General features: G+C 42.2%; 2 protein-coding genes across 11 annotated transcripts in view; one reads left to right on the top strand and one right to left on the bottom strand.

Annotated features, from left to right (window-relative positions):
- CALD1 (caldesmon 1) overlaps nucleotides 1-13,055 on the top strand; it is a 71,890-nt gene extending 58,835 nt beyond the window's left edge. For 6 of the 9 annotated variants that reach the window (XM_085049273.1, XM_085049271.1, XM_085049267.1 and 3 more), the window contains 7 exons: nucleotides 5,241-5,284; nucleotides 5,376-5,454; nucleotides 6,428-6,556; nucleotides 7,995-8,090; nucleotides 9,760-9,840; nucleotides 10,239-10,272; nucleotides 11,027-13,055. In XM_085049273.1, the coding sequence (XP_084905399.1) occupies nucleotides 5,241-5,284; nucleotides 5,376-5,454; nucleotides 6,428-6,556; nucleotides 7,995-8,090; nucleotides 9,760-9,840; nucleotides 10,239-10,272; nucleotides 11,027-11,058 (495 nt within the window). In that variant the 3' untranslated portion in view covers nucleotides 11,059-13,055. Of the gene's footprint in view, nucleotides 1-5,240; nucleotides 5,285-5,375; nucleotides 5,455-6,427; nucleotides 6,557-7,994; nucleotides 8,091-8,862; nucleotides 9,733-9,759; nucleotides 9,841-10,238; nucleotides 10,273-11,026 lie in introns of those variants that run through there. The other 3 variants (XM_085049275.1, XM_085049269.1, XM_085049272.1) reach the window with 2 other exon arrangements.
- Nucleotides 13,056-13,872: 817 nt separating this feature from the next.
- Nucleotides 13,873-21,063, bottom strand: LOC146442712 (aldo-keto reductase family 1 member B10-like). 2 transcript variants are annotated; one of them, XM_085049279.1, is made up of 10 exons: nucleotides 20,918-21,063; nucleotides 19,658-19,825; nucleotides 18,489-18,605; nucleotides 17,763-17,840; nucleotides 17,172-17,294; nucleotides 16,916-17,022; nucleotides 16,626-16,707; nucleotides 15,545-15,628; nucleotides 14,666-14,748; nucleotides 13,873-14,356 (listed from the first exon to the last, which is right to left on the bottom strand). In XM_085049279.1, exons 1-10 carry the CDS (start codon nucleotides 20,984-20,986, stop codon nucleotides 14,314-14,316), a joined length of 954 nt encoding a protein of 317 aa, XP_084905405.1. In that variant the 5' UTR covers nucleotides 20,987-21,063; the 3' UTR covers nucleotides 13,873-14,313. The 2 variants fall into 2 exon arrangements, with proteins under 2 accessions (XP_084905405.1, XP_084905404.1); XM_085049278.1 differs by lacking the exon at nucleotides 20,918-21,063 and adding an exon at nucleotides 20,391-20,522.
- Between the last annotated feature and the right edge of the window lie 471 nt (nucleotides 21,064-21,534).

Genomic DNA, 21,534 nt, shown 5'->3' with positions numbered 1-21,534 from the left:
GAGGATTTCCTTCCTCCTGTTCATTGAGATGCCTTTTATGACAGACATTTGGAGCTTTAATTCACAGGAGGCTCAGAGCAGAGGAAATTATAGCTGAAAACACAAAGTGAAAAGGATCTATAGATCTGATTTTGGGGTAAAGTGTGAAAAAGCACTGGACTTGGCAGGAGGCTAATTGCTTTCAGATACCCTTTTTACTGATGCTACACTATGCTACTAAGTGTATTTTCAGTGGAAAGTTGAATTATTTTCAAATGTTTTCAAGCATCCAAAGTACAATTTTTCTTTTTTTTTATGATGACAATTTCTGCTGATTTTTGTGTCCTGTTAGGTAGAAGTTGTTTGCTACAAAGCCTGATATATGCAACTTTACACATTTTTTCCTCCTTCTCTTGTTTCTCTCTCAGAGAAATCAGAGATTTTTTTTTGCACATCCAGCCTGCTGTCTGTGGGTGGTCAGAGCAGATCTGTAATGCTGTGAGAGTTCACACCCTGAACTGTTCCTTGGCTTTCTGTGGTCAGGAGCTGAGGGGAGAATAATCTCAGTTTAACTACCTTGTGTGCAACTTGGTGTCAAAATGCAGTTATTAGGAGACAGTCTGGTTTTGTTGCCCCAAATTTGGGCAGATTTCTCAGGCTGGGCTCACCTGGTTGGTACTCAGCTTGCTCTGCACTGCCTGAGTTGTCTTCTGGTGTGGAAAGCATCTGGCAGAGGTTTTGTCCCTTGATGGATTTGTCATCTCAGATCTGCCCTGAGTCATGGGAGAATCCCAAATGCACAGCAGTGGGTGGGTGGAATTAATACCGAAAAAAGGGAGGCTCACTGTAAAAATAATGTCTGATCCATGTGCTCATTCTGCCTTCTCCTGGGTCACAGCTGACAAAACAGCTTTATTTCTGCTTCCCTGTCCTTCCTGGATTGGGAGACAGAGCTGTGCACCTCATCCCCAGGGATGCACAGGTGGAAGTGTATGGACAGAAATATGGACAGAATACACAGAATATGTGCTTTATTTAGGAAGACCTGCTGTGTTTATCTAGTCTGGCCTCTCAAAAAAATCACAGCCTTTACAGATTTGCCAGCTCCTGTTGTCTGAGCTGTTAAATGCAGTGTTTTGCTTAAACCTGAGCCTGTGCTTCAGCAGAGCTCCCCAGAGTGGAGTAGTCTGAGCTCCTGGCTGAGCAGAAAACATGCAAAGGAAATGCAGGATAAGCTCATCACTCACTCAGGGACAGGAGCTGCTGGGTTTCTCAGGGCTGGGGACACCCTGTGGGCTGCAGCAACCCAAACTGCTGATCAACCTCTGTCCTGTATCTTGTTTTTTTAAATAAGGACAGAGCCTGGCTCAGCCTCTGCAGCTCTGCCATTGCCTCTGGCTTGTGCTTCCCTAGTTCAGTTCGTGCAAAGTGTGATGTATTTGAAGCATGAGATTTCCTGGAAAATCTTTGTTCATTTTGCTTTTTAGGCAGGCTCATTCCTGGTGCTTTCTTTGCCAAGCAGGGTTATTGACTCCTTGTATTCTGTTCTCTGGGTTAACTGGGAGAGAATAGGATATTTCACTGCTGAGTCTCCTCCTGGGGATGAACTCCAGCCCTAGAGAAGTGCAGAGGCAGTTAGGAGCTGAGGGGAGGGAGGATGGGATATCCCTGCCTTGGGAGAAAATGTCTCCTGGGGAGGAGAAGGGACTTTGCAGAGACATTTTTATTCTGTAAAAACCTGTCTTGTCCTTTCTCATCATTGCTCTCAACACCTGACATGCAGGGCAGTGACTGGAGAGAATTAGACTCCACACAATCAGCTCTTCCTAGATGAGCTATTCCTGCAGCAGAGGGGGAACAGAATGGCAAGAGCAGCACGTGTGACATTTGTTTTCCCACCTTTGGTGCTGCTGGCAGCACTGCAGGCTGCTAGGGAAACTGAGCTGAATTGGCTCTCTGTGCTCAGGTGCTGCTGACAGCAGGGAAAAGCAGAACTGTGCTTGATGGAGAACAAAATGTGTGTTTGCCATACAGGAAGGATCAGGAGAAACTTCTCCAGGGGACTTCTGCTCTGGTGGACTTCCACTGGGATCTCCCACGTGTTGGATAGGAGTAAAAATTATAATACAGGCTTTTCTGTGGGCATTTTATTATCTTTTAAAAATTATTTTTAATTCCTCTTCATCCTTGATGCATTTTTTGAGAAGAGTTTTTTCTACAGATCGTTTGCAATTTTCTGTTGCATAATATCCAATATTACAGTTTGAAACACATAAGGATCATGTAATAGTTTCCTGTGAAACCAGTTTTACTGGGAACATCCAATGGTTTTTGTTTCCCAAGTCATGGTCTCCTAGTGTGTGTTAACTCATTCTTCCTGGTCATAATTTAATTAGGAGCTAGCAGGTTCACTTTTTGGAGTTCATGTTTGTTCTGCAAGTATTCCATGGTGACAAAACACAGCCTAAGCTATTTAACAAGATCCTGTTAGGATGAATGCAGAAAGAAGATTATTCTCATTTCCTGCTCTGAAAGGGAGAAGATACCTTGCATTTTCTGCTAACCACCTTGCTTTGCCTGTTTCTTTTCCAGATCTATTTTGTGATACTGTTCACTGTAGGTGCCAAAGGTGTTCAGTTCTTTGCATGGGGTTTGTGTGATGTGCAGTGATCAATGACCTGCAGATGTTGCTGTGCAGCCTAAATGTGTTTGACTCTTCTGCAGAACACATCTGTGTAGCTTCCTTTCCTCCAGGTCTATTCAGTATCTGCTTCTGGTGTCTGCAGGAAGATGCTGTGGGACAAATTCCCATAGAAATGAGCAGAAAGTGTTTTATTTCTCCACACAAGACACCTACCTGCCCAGCCAGAGGGCTTTGCTCAGCTCTGAGTGTTCCTTCCTAACTCTGCTTTCCTGGTTATTTTCTGGTTTGCTTTTTCATTCTCCTCTTCTGAGCAACCTCTGCCTTTTCCCTGATACCTCAGCAGGTGCTCTGAGAGAGAACTGCTGTTTAATGGGTTAAAATCAGCCCCACTTTTGTCTATTTTCTACAACCACAAGAATAATGTCCAATTTCCCTCCCACCTCTTCCTCCAGTCCTTCCTCAAGCCTGATTTTCCAGGTGTGTGGAAGAATCTCTCCTCCCTGCACATAGAAGATCTCTGAAGATCCTGTAAATGAATTATTGTTGTTTCCTCGAGCCCTGGTTCTTTGACATAGTCCATATTATTTGTCCTGCTGCCCACCAGGGTTTCACTGCTGCAGTCAGGGACAGGCTGGGGAGAAATTCTTGCTGGAATTAACTCCTCATTTTGATGCACTGCTGGTTATGACCCAGAAATCAGCACTGGGGGAAACTTCTTCCATACTGATGCCTTACTGGCTGGAAAAAAGGTGAAGCAGACAGAGCAGTAAAGGGAAAAAGGGAATATTACCTTGGTTTAATAGGATCCTAGGTGCACAACTCCTCAGAGGTGGAAACACCCCTAGAGCACACACTGTACAATGTGTACACAATTTTATGGACCTCATAAATTGACATATCTACCTAAAATCCCCCAATAAGAAACTTAATAAAGGAAGTAATTGTCCCCCTATTCTTATTACCTTCTCCTCAAATGGGATTACAGCCTAGTTGACAAAAACCTGTTCCACAGAGGAGGTTCTGTCCAAGCTTGGAGCCTCTAGTTCTGAGATTGTATGAATATTTTGTCTTCTCACCCTGCAGAACCCCCAAAATAAGCTAAATTTCAGAGTACAAGGGTTATAAACATGTAGGGCTAAGGAGTGTTTGTGAAGGATACACGGAGAGGAAAAGGGTATAAAAAACGTATAAAAAGGACAAAAAATCATCAGGCATCAATAGCATAGCAGACGTGAGGCAAAGTGTTTGAATTTCCCATCTGTTAGGTCTCGTTTGGATAATTTAGCTGCTGGTTTGGTGGCATTTCTGGCTCTGTGGTGACACAGCTGGGATTTCCTGTGGCTCTGCAAGGCTTCTGCTGCCACCTTGTGACATCCTCCCTGAAATGGGATTTATCCCAGCCAAACCCATCCTTCTGCTCTGAGCTCATTTTGGCAATGAAAGCTGTTCATGGAAATCCCTCTGTGAGTTGTATGTGATTTTCAGAGGTGCCTGTGAGCTGCAGGGAGGGAGCTGGAGTTCCTCCAGTGAGCTCCTTGGGCAAATTCTGCACTCGGGTGAGCTGAGGTTTAGCTTGTAAGGGCTTGAGAAACAAACCATGCATGTCCTTGGAGGGATTGCAGTGCTCTGGGACAGCCTGGCAGGCTGGAGGCACTGAGGAGAACCTTTTACAGAAATGCTGTGGTGGGTTTGCTTTAAAGGCATCAATGCCACGGCAGTCACTGGTAAGTAAATTGGAAGGTAAAGTACATTGGAAGTGGAGAGGCTGAGGCTGGGGAATGCCCAGGAGTGCAGCCAGGCTGAGTGTTAATCATTGCAATCCCCTGGAGCTGCTTTGCAGGTATTTTATTTTTAGGTGAAACTGTAGAGCTGGGATGAGAGTGGAACAATGCAGTGGGGATGAGACTTGAGGAAGTTGGATGAAATTATTTTTTGACCCAGAATACAAATAGATGTACACCCCCTGAACCCCCATTGGGAAAGGTTTTTAAACTATTTCTTGACCCAGAACACAAATAGATGCACACCCCCTGAACCCCCATTGGGAAAGGTTTTTAAACTATTTTTTGACCCAGAATACAAATAGATGCACACCCCCTGAACCCCCATTGGGAAAGGTTTTAAAACTTTATTCAGGGACAGAATTTTTTGTTTTCAAAGTTTTGAGAGGTTTGACAAAAGTCATACAGGACCTCATGATTCTTCTTCCCTGGAAACATCCCAGGATTTTCCTGTTTACAGCACAGAAAGTAATGATGAAATGCAAGACACCAGTTTGTATGGATCACATAGATTTTTGTGCATCTCAGTCCCTTTATGAGATACATTCTTCCTGTTTCTCCTTTATGTGTTGTTCATTTATTCTCTTGTTACACATGAGGCACTGCAGAAATGTGTGGGATGCAAACATTCCTGCAGGGAATACATCCACTTTTATCAATCTGTGGAACAATAGGCTCTATCTGTAAGACCTCTGTGTGTGTGACTGAAATTTCTGTTGGAATGTATCTCTTTCAGACTGAATTTCTGACTTTAAAATGACATTTTAGGCTGGCCTTACACAGGCTTGCCTCTTCATTGAATTCAAACTTAAAGCTCTTTTTTCTCTCTTTTCTAGATAGAGGAGAGAACAGAATTTTTGAACAAATCTGCTCAGAAGAGGTAAAGCAAAGAAACAAGAAGTTCAGTTCAAACAACACTGTTTAATTGGAGGGAATAATAATTCTTTCTTCTTTTTCCCTACTTCCTGCAGCGGCATGAAGCCCACCCAGAGCACAGCAGTTGTGTCCAAGATTGACAGCAGACTTGAGCAATACACCAGTGCAATTGAGGTAAATTCATCCCAGCAAAGGGATTTAGTTACTAATGGCTTTGGGGGCTTTAATCAGCCTTTGTGTGCTGCTCAGGAATGGCAGGGATTTTTTGATCAAAAACCCTTCTTTAATGTGACTTCAAGAGCAAAAGGCTTGAGGCACATCTGTAACCAACATCCAGAGACAGATCTGAACAAAACCTCCCATTTGTCTTCCCTTTCATGCTGCAGGTTCTGCTTGGTGAGCTTGCAGCAGCTCTGGAGGATTCAGTCAGATTTCAGTGATAATCACATCTCACATTAAAATGCAGAATTTGATCCCAGTGGTGATTCTGACAACTAGTGGTTAATATGTGCCCAAGAGGCAGAATTGAGAGCTTTTTCTTTTCCCAGTCCAAGGTGAAATAGGAGTTTGATGCCACTGTGTGCAGCTGCCATCTGGCTGGAAATGTTTCCTTTGCTGAGTTTTTGGTTTGTCTGCAAGTTGCCAAATCTGACTTGCTTTGCAGCTGGAGAGGCAAAGCAGCACTCAGGGAGGTTCTTATTCCCATCAGGTCTGTGATACATAAAATGTGCAGGAAGTTTGAAAATAGGAAATAGGAGGAATTTGGTGTGGTGTTTTTAGTAACGTTGCAAAATACACATTTCCCAAAAAACCACCCAAAATTTTCCCCTGACTCTGTATCAGGGTTTCCTTAGCTGTGTCCCTGAAGCAGCCAGGGTTCCAGGGTTCAGGGATTTGAAAGGCAATAAACACAAAAAAAAAGAGTTTTTTCACAGCTGGTTGTGTCCAGGGTTCAACTGCAAATGGAAAATTTGGAAAAATGGACAAAAAAGAGACTTTCAGGGGCAATTCTCGAGTTGGCTGCTCCTTCTCCCCTTTGCATGGTCAGTGATAGAACCACCCAGAGATGATGAATTCCCCAGAGTGAAACCACCCTGCAAACCCAGTGTTTAACCCAACACCACCTGCTGTCCCCTTTTCTCTCCAGGGCACAAAGACCTCCAGACCCAAAGCCTCTGACCTTCACGTTCCAGCTGAGGGAGTGAGAAATATCAAGAGCATGTGGGAGAAAGGGAATGTTTTCTCATCACCCTCTGGGACAGGGACACCAAATAAGGTCTGTGTTTAATTTAACATGGAATTATATAATATAAAGATTTGTAATAGAATTCTTTACATTATATAATATATATAAAATATAAAGATTTGTAATAGAATTCTTTACATTATATAATATATATAAAATATAAAGATTTGTAATAGAATTCTTTACATTATAATATATATATAAAAATATAAAGGTTTGTAATAGAATTCTTTATATTATAATATATATATAAAAATATAAAGGTTTGTAATAGAATTCTTTACATTATATAATATATATATAAAAATATAAAGGTTTGTAATAGAATTCTTTACATTATATAATATATATATAAAAATATAAAGGTTTGTAATAGAATTCTTTACATTATATAATATATATAAAAATATAAAGTTGTAATAGAATTCTTTACATTATATAAATATATATATAAAAATATAAAGGTTTGTAATAGATTTCTTTACATTATATAATATATATATAAAAATATAAAGGTTTGTAATAGAATTCTTTACATTATATAATATATATATAATACAAAGAATTATGCTCTGGAGCTGACCTTGCCATTCGTGTTGCTGTGGGTTTTCTCCTGTTGACATCACTGGTGAGGAAATATCCCAAAGGGTCCTGAAGACCTCAGAAATCCACAAGATGGTTTGGCTGCAATATTGAGCATAATGGAAGAATTTAGTGACCTACTGAGCTAAGTTATGAGACATTCCAGAGGCACATCAGATGTCTTAGACAAGCAGATCTGGGTGGTTCCAGCAGAGTACAAAGAAATTCTTCGTGTTGGGAAGAATTCTTTTGGGGGGCAGAGGAGGATGGAACAGGCGAGATAGTGATGATATTTTATAGAGAATGCATGGAAGTGTTTGTGAGACCTTTAGCTTTTCTGTGTAAATCCTTAAGGCAACATTTTCTTTTTATAAATTGGTATGAGTTGATGAGCATTCATCATAGGTAAAAAAATGAGGCATGGATTGAAGTGGGTTGTTACAGATAGTCGTTAAATTTTAGTAATTTGTTCTAGGTTTTTCAAGAGTTGATGTTTTAAATCTTGGGTCACTTAACTCCTCTATTGCATGTTTTTTTTGGAAAAAAAATTAATTTACCAAGAGAAAAAAAGGACTGATGTTTCTTCCATGAAGCTAAAGATGTTTGGAGTTTGCCTTGTGACAGAAACAGCATGTTTATGTCTAATATTTATTACTGAGCTAGCAGTAAAATGAAAATATTCTTGTGAGTCCACATTTGTCATGCATGGGAAGCAGAGGGCAGCAGGGCTGTGTAATTAATGGGGAAAACAGCTGCAGAGCACACAGGGTAACTCTGTGCAAACCATGGGCTCAGGGAGAATTCAGTGAGGTTTGGCTTTGCTTTGAACCCTAAACCAGGAAAAACAGAGCACAAGGAATTCTGAGGAGGATTTCTCATTTTGCAGGAGACTGCTGGGCTGAAGGTTGGTGTCTCCAGTCGGATCAACGAGTGGTTGACCAAAACCCCAGAGAGCAACAAATCCCCTGCTGCAAAACCTTCTGTGAGTAACCCTGGGACAGCAATCCTTGAGGAGCTCTCTTCATGTCCTGTTGGGAGCTCCTAGGGAGTCAGAAAATGGAGAAACAGGGCAGTTTTAACCTTAAAGCTCCCAGTGAGAGAAGCACTGCTCTGAGAGGGAAGGACTTTATCAGAGTTTCTTCCATTACCATGAATTTAGAAATCACTGGGAATTGGTAACTCACAGACACTTGGGGTTTGGCCCTCACCCTGTAAAAATTGTCCAAGTATGGTTTAAAAGACAGCTGAAATAATTTAATACTTTATGAGCCTAAATGTGATTTCTAACGGAATTTAGCCTTCAGGAAGAATCAGAGCAGAAAATGCTCTCGAGATAATGAGCTGGGAGTGTGGGAAGGAGCAAGCTAACTGTGGGGTGGGAAGGGAAGGGAGGAGGAACTGGAACTGCAAATATCCAGGAATATTGGAGAATCCTTTGTGGTGTTAATGATCCAACTCTCCAATTTGGTTTGATTTTGTTGACCATTTAGATAGTGCTTTCTCCCCACATCCCTGTGCAGAGTTTTCCTGCCCTTTCCAAGAGGTGCAGCCAGAAAAACTTTCTCCATTCCCACTCCTGTTTGTCCTAAAGAGGAGTTGGCACTCTGCAGCATTGCCCACTAGAGATTCTGCCTCCAGATTTTTCTCTCTTTTCTTTTAAGTTGCGTCTTTTAGAGAATGTAAAACTAATCTCTGGTTTTTCCCCTCAGCCAAGTGTTTTCTATCTATGTCTTAATTTCCCTCTTTCTCAATAGATTGTTCTTTCTTCTTTCAATGTCTCTGCTTGAAGGAAGTCGTCCTCCTCCTATCCTCCTTCTTTGGGGGTCTGTTTGCTAAGTTGGGCAGGTAAACCTGTTTCTAATTGACTATCAAGGTTTATTTACATCGAAAATGGGGGATTTTTGATTTTTTTTTAAGTCAGGATAGATCAAAGGGAAGCATAGAATTTCTTATTTAGCAGAGAACTTCTTGCCCTCATCCCATTCCATTTATTGATTTGGTTTATTTATTTATTCCATCACATTCCACCTCAATAAAGAAGTGTTCAAAGGTTTTGTGGTCATCACCATTCTTGCTTTGCAGTGATACTGAATTCAAGGCAAAGATCTCAGTTTTATGTTAAACCCAAATCCCAGATTAATTCAGGACTATGGAGAAGGTTTTGTCCAAGAAGCTGCTTGATATTTTAATGGAGTTTTGATTAAATCTCCATAATATGATAATTTTCAGAGAATACTCCTATTCTTTAATGCCTTTACCCCATCTGGGTTTTTTGGTTTGTTTTTTTTCTGTCAGGCTAGTGGTTGATATATCCTGAGGTTGTAAAGGAAGCAATGGAAATTAAAATGGATTTGAAGGATTACAGAGAGAAATCCTGAAACCATATTTTAGAATGCAGAGTGTGATCTGCTTTCCTCTTGTTTCAATAGCCTTACTCGATTTTTTGCACAGTTTTAAAATAAAATATTTTGATCTGAAATGACTGAGACAAGCTGCTTTTGAATTCATCCCTAGGAAAATTACTGTCCTTGAAAAAAATAGGGGTTTTCCCCCCAAAATTGGGATTTTCTTTTGTAAAGATCTGATTCTTTAACAGGTGAAAGCAAACCTGAACTAATGTTGGATTCTGTTCTCTGACACTACAAATACAGGATTTAAGACCAGGAGATGTATCTGGCAAACGCAACCTCTGGGAGAAGCAGTCAGTGGAGAAGTCAGCAGCTTCTTCTAAGGTAAAACCACTTCTGTGCAGTGTTAGAGGACAACAGTCTGTTTATTTAGTATTATATTTATTATTATTTTATATCATTAGCCACCTTTTTAGCTATGAAAGAAAGTAGAATGAGGTGCAGAAAGCAGTGCATTTATTTTTTAATATTTAATATTTATTTTATATTTTATATTTTATATTTTATATTTTATATTTTATATTTTATATTTTATATTTTATATTTTATTTTATATTTTTATATTTTATATTTTATATTTTTATATTTTATATTCCTGTTTGGCAGAGCTGTGTTGAGTGTGAACTTCTGTCCTTTGCATGGAGTTGATGGTTTTTCCTGTTATAAAGAGCAAAGTTCTCCTAGATGGAATTTTAATAGTGGCTTTTTGCTATTTTAAACAGGTAGCAGCTACAGGGAAAAAATCAGAGACTAATGGTAAGTAATACCCTAATGCATACTTTGCACTTCTTTGTTATAATATCCATTATTACATATATAATATAATCATACATTTAATATTATACATACAATACATGTATTTTTAATATGACAGGTCCACTGTTATCATTTTGAAAGCACTGGTTGGTGAAACACAACATGTTTTTACAGGAAGAAATCAGCTAAACAGCTCCTCCTAGCTTTTTAATTTTATTTTCACCTAAAGCACTCCAAATGAAGCCAATTAAAGTAATGAAGTGGGGAGGAATGGAAATTCACTGATTAATTTTATGGCTTTAAGGATGCTTTGCAATATCCTTTGATTTGTTACCAAGAGTGAAATGATGAATATATAAAGAAACTTTTGGTTTTTTACATTTTAATCTGTGCACACACTTTTGGGGTGTTTTTATGGGAACTTTTATGGGGTTTTATGGTGTTTTTATAGTGTTTTTATGGTGTTTTTATGTGAACTTACTGTGTTGGTTTAGAGTCATGCCAAACAGAATTGTTCTGCTCCTCTCCTCCTTTTTGAACCCAAAGTGCTCAGTGTGAATCCCTTTGGCTTTGGGCACTGCTGAGCTTCTCCTCAAGGGCTGAAAATTCTGATTTTTGTCCTCCTGGAGCAGCTTGGGCACAGCAGCAGCAGCCAGCTATGAATTCTCACATGTTCACCTAGAGCTGTTTGTTTTCTCCTCTAGAGATGAGTTTGGGTTTTTCAAGCCATATTTAATGTGTTCCTCTTTCCCAGCAGGTTTGAGACAATTTGAGAAAGAACCATAGAAGGCCACTGAGGACGCTGGACCAATGGTTTTGGGGGAAAAAAAAAAAAAAAAAAAGGAAAAAGTGCTAAATTGTTCTTTTTATATTTATGTTTATTTACCAAAATGTCTTTTTGCATTATCCCAGTTAAAGCCCATGTATATTAGCACTGTATTTAATAATCAGCCTAGACAGTGATCAGAACAGTCCTGCCTTTGCACAAGAGCCTTTATTCCTAGAGAAACCCATGCTGTGAAATAGAGACTTTTCCTGCTGACAGATTTCAGCTGGCATTAGAGGTCAACCCAAAATGCATGTAAAAAGTGGAGTTGCTTGAGAAAGGTGTGCAGCAAACCTAGAAAACCAATGGTTACTTTTGTGAGACAGAAGTTGTTTTTTTTTCTTTCTGCACTTTAGACTAAGGCATGGAAGAAATATCTTTAGTTGACAATGTAATATTTTCTGTGAGTTGCCCATGTCATGAGAAATACTGCATCAATGACTTGTTTTAAATTTTTTTTTGTTTTGTTTTATACTTTTTTTTTTAAGTATCAATTTTTTTTTTTTCCATTCTAGTTTAAGTTAATACCTGAAATGGGATGGTTATGTTAGCTGACAGCGGTACTGATATTTTTGTTGTTTAGTGACTAGGAATTGAATGCAATCTAGAATATATATATACACACATAGCTTTACAAAGTTTAGCCTCAAGGCACTACTAAAGGTAGAATGCTTTAACATGTGCTAGAGTATTATATTTAGCAATAAACATACATAATTAGCCAATATCACAGCTTAAAGAAAAAATAAAGAGAGAATCACACACTTTTCTATAGTAAGATTTCATAACTGCCATTAGAGGTATGGTGAGATAAGTATTAAAAAAAAAATTTAAATGTCAGTTGCCCAGTGATGGGTAATTAAAAAGAAAGTATAGTTTTTAAAAGAGGAAAAGGTAAGGGTATAGAGGGTCAAAAATAGGTCACTTGTATAAAACGTTGTAGTTTAATTTATATAAAACTACCATAATTCAAAAGAAAGCAATGTAAAGAGAGTTGGAGCTTGTTGAAATGACTGTACACTAAACCTTGCCATCCAGCCATGCTGTACACCCAAAATGAAGTAAACATCAATCTTGAAGATGCTTCTTTTCCCTCTCTCTCCTGAATATCCCATTTCCAGCTGTTTCCATTTGTACATAGCAAACTCATGGCTCTAAGATGGAGCTTAGCTGCCATACAGCTGAGCATTTTCACCCTGCAGTGTTTGGGTGGCAAAAGCTGAGCAGCTCCAGCAGCCCCTGAGCACACTGGTCACAGCTTTGTTGGGCATTAGAACCTCAGGATTTCCCTTCTCACCACTGCCATCCCTTCCAGCCTCTGACTTCTTCATTGAGAAGTGTAATTTTGTATTTCAGCCCAAAGCCAAACTCCCCTGCTTGGCTGGAATATCTTGGTTACATATAGTTATAACTATATTTCATATAGCTATATATACTATATTTACTATAGTTATAACTATATTTCATATAGCTATATATGCTGTATTTACATATAGTTATAACTATATTACATATAGCTATAAATACTATATTTACATATAGTTATAACTATATTTCATATAGTTATTTATACTATATTTGCATATAGTTATAACTATATTTCATATAGCTATATATACTATGTTTGCATATAGTTATAACTATATTACAAATAGGTATAAATGCTATATTTACATATAGTTATAACTATATTGCATATAGTTATATATGCTATATTGACATATAGTTATAACTATATTGCATATAGTTATAGATGCTATATTACATATAGTTATAGCATGGATTTATCTGTTGGGGTGAAACTGCCTGACATTGTCTGTGAGCTGTTTTGTGTTTGGGGTTTTTGTAAACACTCCTCAAGTCTTTCAAATACATCTGATGGCTGCAATAAAACCGATTTGTTCAAACAGTGTATTCTGGAACTGCATCCACAATAAATGGAGTATTTCCATCAGCAGCCCCCTGGTTGTTAATGATGGAGTGGAGCATGAGTGGGACAGGAATTGTGCTAAATCTGTGTGAGATAAGGTGAAGAACTCCTAAACCATCTCTGCTGCTGTCCATCCTGCAGGACACAGACAGGTTAAAACTGGCAGCTTTAACAAACATATTCCCAAGGTGGGGAGAAGGAGATCATTTAATTATCCTGGTTTTTCAGACATGACCCAACTCTGCTTGGCTTTCCTGCAGTGACTCCATTCTAGCCAGACTTTCTGTCAGAATGCCACAAACCAGCTTGGCTTTGGCTAGCAATATCCACCTGAAAATATTTTAGAGCAATTCATGATGAGTCTGCTCAGGTGGTTTTGAAGAGTTTTTCCATGCTTTTCTCAGACAAGCCAGGCTGTCTGAATGGAATGTTCTGGATGCTGCAGGCAGAGCTGCAAAAATCCAAATTTATACCTGGGGCTGCCAGTGGGGTCAGTCTGGGGCTGCAGTCTGGGGCTGCAGGGGTGGATTTTGGGTGGATTTCACTGCCTGTTATCTCTGCCTGTTGGGCTTTCTTCAGCTCTCACCATCATCACCCAGCAGTTCAGTTTTTGGGGATTCAGAGGAACTGCTGTGTGAGGCAATAAGTGCAACTTTATTCTTTAGATCCCACCTAGAGCACAATCCTTTTTTTAAAGCATAAACCACAAAGTTATCTCTATGTATTCTCCCTGTACAGGAATTGTAGGAATTTATTTCTATCTGTATTAAAATCTGTAAAACCCCAGACTTTAGAAAAAACATGCCTAACTGTATAAAACAATTTAAGCACCACACTGATCAACTTTTGTTGTTAGTAAAACTTTATTCATATAAAATTTTGAAGCATGAGAGATACACTCTGTAAAAATCACAACTATATGAAAAGCAAAGTAATGAGAGAATTCATTGATAGGGTTGACCACCCTGGAAATAATGTATAAAAAACCCCATGTAAGTAACTAGTTTTTTGTTAAACATGTCTCTAATTAAGGAAAACCAGATAAAAAGGAAATTAAGAGACACAGTCATTTTACTACTAATAAAAACCAGATTTCTCTGACCCTCTTTATAAAAATCCCAGCCTTATTGATGCATTGTTGCATCAGCTGGTGATCTCCTAAAAAAGGAGGAGAAGTAGCTGCTCAGAATGATTATCAAGTGCAGAAGAAGAAATCAAGGTGAAGCTGCAGAGCACATCTCATCTGGAAGGAGTGAAATGCAGATCTTGCAGAAACCATTTGCATTTAATACTCAGCTTTGAATGGGTAATCCTTGTGATTGACAGCTCTGAAAAGAGAAAAACCTGGTTATCCAAGGGCTGCAGAAAGCAGCTGGAGCAGCATTTCCCTGCTGGAGTCTCCCTCCCCAGTGCCAATGCACTCAGCTTCTGCAGCTCCATGAAATTCAATAACACAGGCTGGTGACAAAGCCCAGGGAATGTCTCTGCTGGTGTTCCAGGCCATGCCTCACTGCCTGGCCTCCAGGGTTTCAGTATGAGCCTCCCCTGGTTTTGGTCATGAGGATTTCAAAGACAGGGAGGATGAAAATACAGACAGAAATAGGACTGATGGGTAGTGAGGATGATGAGGAACTCACTGGAGCACTGGAACTGCCCTCCAGTTCCTGTTGAAGCTGAGGATGACATCCATCTCCTTCTTAGACAGCTCAAAGTCAAACACCTAGCAAGGAAAAAAAATAAAAAAAGCTCTTTTTAGGTAGGTTCATGAGTAGTTAGCTACTAAGTGTGCTTCATGCACTTAGGACTTGAGACAGGAGCACATGAAGCACAGTTGAGCAATTCTCTGAGTTCTCAGCCAAATAACAACCCTTGAAGCCATAAAGAGAGTCCTTCTGAGGTGCTGCTCCCAGCAATGTCTGACATTTTGTGTGGCTGGATGCCAGCAGCTCTGCACTTTGGGTTGTGCTGCACAGAGGAGGCTGAAGATTCTCAGATGTGTCACAAAAGCTGGAGCTACAGGTAAGTTTTCTGCTCCAAGAGAGGACTGCTGGGTACTGACTGCTGATCATTGCCTCCCAATTAGTCATCTAAGAATTCTTGCCAGAGGTTCATGGGAGAATTAACTGCAAGCCCTATCAGCATGAGAGGAAAGCAGCACAGGTATTGTTTCAGGTGCCACACCTCGTGAGCAAACATCCACCTGAGCCTCACTGCCAGGGGAACCTCAAAGGGACACAAACTGCAGCAGGTTTGGGTTCACAGCTGTTCCTTTACACCCCATTTGCTCAGCATTTCCCCACAGCAAAGCTGGGATTGCCTTTCCAGGGCAGCAGAGCTCAGCCAGCCCTGCTGGGACCCATTGCTGTCCCAAAAGGCTTTTTCCCAGCAGTTTGGGAGTGCTGAGCCTCATTGTTCCAATCCCTGCATCCCTGCAGTGCCTGAGGTGCAGCCTGGCAGCACAGAGGGCTCTGGGCTGTCTGTCTGTCTGTCCTGCAGCATTCCAGGGGAAACTTCACCTTCATGTTCTCCTCCACACGGTGAGGTTTGTCTGACTTGGGGATCACAATGATGTCTCTTTGGACAAGGAACCTGATCAGGACCTGGGGGAGAACGAGGAGGAGCATGAGCACAAGGATGCCAAGAAATCTATTCAAATGCACTTTAAGGTCTTTATTTTTTAATCCACAAACCAATTTATTTTTCTACAAGCCTATTGACTGTTTGGAAGACTGTAAGTTTGCACCCAGGAGTTTGGTATGCCAGGATTTGCTCACACATTTGCTCATCTACTGGCAAACTGGAATTCTTTCTGGCCTATGTTCTTTCTACATTGTGGCTTTTCCAGGATTTGTTTTGTTTTGTTTACAGTACTAGCAGGGGGAGAAAAATTGTGATTCTCTGGCTTGTGTTATATGAGTGCTCAGACTCAATGAGCCTAATGAGCCTGCAGATTAATTTGGGCTCACAGGTAAGTACATCACATAGGTTCAGCTGCTGGAAATCCATAAAAGGAAAAACATATTTATAGAATTTAGAAGTGTGTCTGTCCCACCCCACCAAGAGAACTGTTGCACACAATGGTTTTTTCCCACTCGTCTTAAAAGATGATTGTCTTGGACTGCAAGTGTGGCTTTGTCTGAAGTGCAGTTTCTGCACACCCCAGGCAACAATTCATTTGTGTGACTGGCAAACTAATAGAGAAAAAAATTCTTAAATAATCAGCAGCTTTCATTAATTCTTTGTGAGCCCAAGCAGATGGGGAGCAATCAAATAAATCTACAAATTACAGGACTCTGAAGACTAACTTAGCTGGAGAAAAGAATGAAGATTTAGAAAGGTGAACACCTGAGGTAAGCATGAACCATCCCTGCTCAGTCCACCCCAAAACTTGGCACTCAAGACCTCCTTGAAAACAGCTGATCAATTTTATGCCTGATCAATTTAATTTTATTTTATTTTTTAAGAACTTGGGCAGAATGAGGAGCCAAGTTCAGCCCCATTATCCAGCAGATCTAGAGAAAGCAGTGCCTGCTAGGAGTGCCAATCAGCCTGAGACACCTGAGCAGGAGGAATGGTTTGCCTGACAATGCCACTGACCTGGGCAGGGCTTTTCTGGTGTCTGGCTGCAATCTCTTTGATCTTGGGATCCTCCAGCAGCACAGGTTCCCCTGGCTTGGCCCTGGTGAAAACAGAGTTATTGATGGTGGGAAGGTAAAAAGCTCCTGCAGGGAGCCTTACATTGTGGGACATAACCTGCATCAAACAACAGCACTTTGCTCATTTTACCTGTACTATTTACCTAATTTAATAATAATAATTGCCATAGTTTAAGCTGCAGCTGCACTGTTTTATGCTCAGAAAGGTTGCATTTCTCTCATTTCTCTTACCAGGGGCGGTTGGGGGAGCCCAGGGGGCTGTAGGCTGTCACTGCCAGCCCTTTGGATTTACAGTACTTGACCAGCTTCTCCTGGGTCAGGTAGGGATGACATTCCACCTGCAAGCACACAGAGGTGGTGGGTAAAGGTAAATTTTGCTGGGCTGCAGAGCATTAGATCCGGATGATCCTTTTGGTGCCTTCCAGTCCTAACCATGCTGTGATTCTAGACTCCAAGGAGAGATGAGAAATGCAAATAAAAGTCTCACCTGGTTCATCACAGGCTTGTGCTTCAGTCCTGGCTTGTTTAGGATTCTTTCAATCTGCTCATGGTTGAAATTGGAGACACCAATGGCTTTTACCAGTCCACAGTCCACCAGCTCTTCCATGGCCTGATGGGCAAGGAAAACAAGGTGTGGCAAGGAGGTGGTGATATTACTGTTAAACTGCATTCTTTTATGTCTTTCAAGCTTGTGACAAATGAGCAAACAATTCACACTAGATTAGATTCAATAGCAGTATCTCAGTTAACAAAAAAAGAATAGAATTTCCTAACTGTATGAAACACCCAGTAAATTAACAGCCACACCTGGATTAATCTTAATCTTTGGGTTGGTTCTGCCGTTGTGTATATTCAAATATTTTGGCAACAGCAGCTACAGTGCTGACAGATTCCTCCTCCTTAGCCTTACCAAAAACATCTCCTCCTTGCTGCCCAAAACAGGAGGCAGAAGCAGCTATCTGGGTGAAATACAAATTTGTGTTATATTTTCTCCACACCCAAACTCATCCCTCAATTTCATTTTGCACTCAGATCTCTGCTCCATCTTTAGTGCTCTAAAGAGCAAACACTGACTTACCTCCCATGTGTCCAGAAAATCTGTGTCACTGGGAATGCTGTGGCCTTTATCATCCAGGGGATGCAGCTCCTCACCAGCCTGGTAATTCAGGGCAGATAATACACACTTTTAACTGAACTTCCAAAAGTGCAATTCCTATCACTTTGGGCTGCATTTACAGGCAGCAAGTTAGCAGGTTTGTTAAACACATTGCATAACTAAAAATGATGCATATTCATCAGTATTCTCTTTTGGGCCAGGGCCAAATTTCTCAAAATCAGTCTTTGCACGCAAAGAGTGTGGGGATTAGCAAGACTTATGTAACACTGGCAGATCTGGAGACAAGGGAACAGCCACCCCACCACACCTTGATTCTAGGTTTTTGTTTGTTTTACACAGATGCAGCCTGGGGGAAGAAGTGCATTGTCTCTGTTGAGCTTCACTTTTCACTGCTGGTTACTTCAGCCCAAGGCAGCATCTGTGACATGGGAGATGTCCCTGCTGTCCCCACCATGCTGGCTTGGCTACCAGAGCACCCAGGGGGCTCAAACCTACAGCTATCCCATCCCAAAAGGCATGGAAAGCCAGACCAGGTGCTGAACCAGCCCTGCTCAGTGAGCAAATGCTGCTGGGCTCAGAGAGGAAGCACAGAGTGTCCCAGCTGGGACCGAAGGTGTCCCAGGATGGATGGGAGGATGCACTGTGCTCCTGGCAGGTGAGGAGGAAAGGTGTGCAGAGCAGGAATACCTTGAATCCCATGGGGAAGTGCATCAGGTAGAGGTCCAGGTAGTCCAGCTGCAGGGCAGCAAGGCTCTTCTTGCAGGCAACCTTCACCAGGGGCTTCTCGTGGAACGTGTTCCACAGCTGGGGAGACACCAGAGCTGGTGGTCACCCAGCTGAGCGGGGGCAGCAGGGCACAGCAGGGCACAGCAGGGGACAGCAGCTCCTCTCCTGCTGCTCTGGGAGCACAACTCCCTCCCCAGGTGAGGCAGGAGGTGCTGAGGATGAGGCTGGAAATCTCTCACTGCTAACGTAGGACAATCACACCACAGAGCTGGCAGGTGTGATTTCCAGGATTCCCACTTACAAACAGAGATTCTCAGATATAAATGCAATGCTCTGGTAAGTGTATCTGACACAGCAAAGCTGTTCCTGTTAAAGTTATTTTTTTCAGCATAAGTTTTGAGCACTGAGCAGCTCACAGCTCCCTTCCTTCTGTCCCTTTTAACTGCCCACAGTGAGAACAGTTGTCAGTTTTACTTCCTTTTCAAAATCAAAATTCAAGTTGTTGCAATAGAAGATCTTGCACGTATTATTAATTTAAACCATGTTCTTTAGCAAAAACAAAGCTTAACGTGGAAAAGTTTAGTTATACTTAAAGTTTTCTGGTTTTACTGGTGAAAACCCCAAGTCATGAATTTATTAGTTGAACTGTTCTCTTTGGTAAAGAGCACTTATGAGACAAGTGGATGAGATAAAGGAATGAAGAAAACACATATAAAATACTTCAGATTTAAGTCCCATACTTTGATTTCTATTCCCTTTTAGGATTATGATTTGTACATGACACAGTTTTCAAATGTCTTGCTTAGCACTGATGAATCCAGACATTTATATTGTCTTTTTATTCTTTATCTTTCTTGGGTGTGTCCAATTGAACATTGGACACACCCAAGACAATTCAGCATAATTGACAATCAAGGTGAGGAAATTATTAGATCAATAATAGCTGTGCTGTCTTTCCTAAGCTGTCAGTGGCTCCTGCTAAAGCCGAGGCCAAATTGCAAATACAGGAAGGAAATTCTAACACACAACCAGAAAACCACGAAGTGAATAGCAGGGGAGGGAACAGATCCCTATGGTTTTTTCTGCAAGAAAAAAAGCTAAATGCCTCACTAATGTCCCATCCATTGTACCTTAGTGACAATGAAGAGATCTTCCCTTTTCACAGCTCCCTCCTTGATCTTCTGCTGGACTGCACTGCCGATCTCGTGCTCGTTCTGGTAGAAGTAGGCGCAGTCGAAGTGCCGATAGCCAGCACCGATGGCCACCTTCACCACCTCCTCCACCTTCCCCGGGGGAGCCTGAAGGCAAAACAACCCAACCATGAGCTTTCCATGTCCTCCTGCAGGGCTCACTGCTGGGACAGCTCCAACAGCTCCCTTCCCAGCTGCTGCAGTTTTCCTGCAGAACCTGGTTAATGAGCCTAGTTAATCACACCTGGTTAATCAGCCTGGTTAATCAGCCTGGTTAATCACACCTGGTTAATCAGCCTGGTTAATCACTATCACCTGGCTGGAACTTCACCAGTGTCTAATTTGGAGTTGTCCCTCCTTTAGGGTGATTTTTCTGGAGAATAATAAGGTTCCTTCTCGATCAGCTTTTGCTGAAATGCAAAAATGAAACTCTCTTCTGTGGACAGTCCAGTCCTATTTGGTCCAGATGAAATCGTGGAACCACTGAGGTTGGAAAAGATCCATCAAGTGCAACCCTCAGAGAGGAAAGTTTTTGTTAGAAAGCCCCAAAATGACTCAACCTCACTGTTAGTGCTCTGTGGGGAAATAAAGTGCATTATTTCCCTAACTAATGCTAAGGAACCTGTCAGAATTGCCTTCTGCATAGCTGACCAAACATTCCTCCTGCACTGACCTGAAATCCAGGAGTTTCCAGCATTTTACAGGGAATGGGCAAAAAGGGACGGGAAAGGAGTTTGTTTCTGCAAACTCTCAGCCCTGCGGCTGCCAGCAGCACCACACGCTCTGTCATTTCCCCTCTCCGCTCCCCGCCTTGCCCAAGAGTTTCATCACTTCACTTTCCCCAAATCCTCCCTGCCAAACCCCCCAAACCGCGACCCAGCCCGGGGCTGCGAGTCGCTCTCGCTCGCTCTGTTTTGTCGGCTTCTTTCGCCTCCCCTCTATTCTATGCCTCGCTCCACTTTTTCCATCCCCAGATGGTTATTTTCCCCGTTTTTCCCGTTTCCCCTCTCCCGCCGCTCCCCCCGCGCTGGCATCCCGCCGGGTTACACAAGCGGCCGCCATGGCCAGCGACCCACAGGGCACAAATCCCGCTTTTAATCCTGCTTTCAGTCCCGCTTTCATCCCGCTGCTCCCTTTCTTATTTCGCTTTTTCCCCTTTTTCTCTCCCCTCGGCATCTCCCGCTGCCCGCCCGGCGGTACCTGCCAGGTGCCCAAACCCAGCGCCGGGATCTTCATCTTGTTGCTGAGCTGCACGCAGGGGATGGCCATGGTCCGGCTGTCCGTGTGTCTGTCCGTGTGTCTGTCCGGCTGTCCGTGTGTCTGTCCGGCTGTGTGTCCGTGTGTCTGTCCGTGTGTCCGTGCGGCGCTTTTCCAGCCGCTATGAGGAGCGGCTCTGCCCAGCCCAGCCCAGCCCCGCCCGGCCGCTCCCGCCCCGTTCGGCGGCGCACACAAGGCATGTCACCCGGGATGTCACCCGGGATGTCACCGGGGATGTCACTGGGGATGTCACTGGGGATGTCACTCGGGATGTCACTGGGGATGTCACTCGGGATGTCACCCGGGATGTCACTGAGGATGTCACTCGGGATGTCACCCGGGATGTCACCGGGGATGTCACCCGGGATGTCACCCGGGATGTCACCCCGGGCCGTGCCGCAGCCTGCTCCTGGTTCAGCTGTTTCCTTAGCAATTCCGAACCCACGGCAGATATCCCAGCCGCACACTGGGAGTTTGATATGGATTGGGGTTTGCGGTGCTGGAATTGCCGTCCTGGAAGGGCTGGAAAGGCACAGGGATGTGGCACTTGGGGACACGGG

The sequence above is a fragment of the Lichenostomus cassidix genome, chromosome 1Ab (genome assembly GCF_008360975.1).
Source record: "Lichenostomus cassidix isolate B80296 chromosome 1Ab, HeHo_3.0, whole genome shotgun sequence".
NCBI classification, from domain to species: domain Eukaryota; kingdom Metazoa; phylum Chordata; class Aves; order Passeriformes; family Meliphagidae; genus Lichenostomus; species Lichenostomus cassidix.
Note: the sequence above shows the minus strand (reverse complement) of the source record. Positions and strands in the feature narration are given on the sequence as shown.

What these genes read in the sequence shown, in the direction of transcription:
- LOC146442712 (XM_085049278.1), bottom strand. Translation starts at nt 20,507, where the DNA reads ATGACAGAGCGTGTGGTGCTGCTGGCAGCCGCAGGGCTGAGAGTTTGC. An exon ending in ATCTCTTCATTGTCACTAAG is followed by an intron (nt 18,606 to 19,657) that starts GTACAATGGATG and finishes GTGTCTCCCCAG; the next exon opens with CTGTGGAACACGTTCCACGA. An exon ending in AGGGCAGTTCCAGTGCTCCA is followed by an intron (nt 14,357 to 14,665) that starts GTGAGTTCCTCA and finishes TTCTCTTTTCAG; the next exon opens with AGCTGTCAATCACAAGGATT.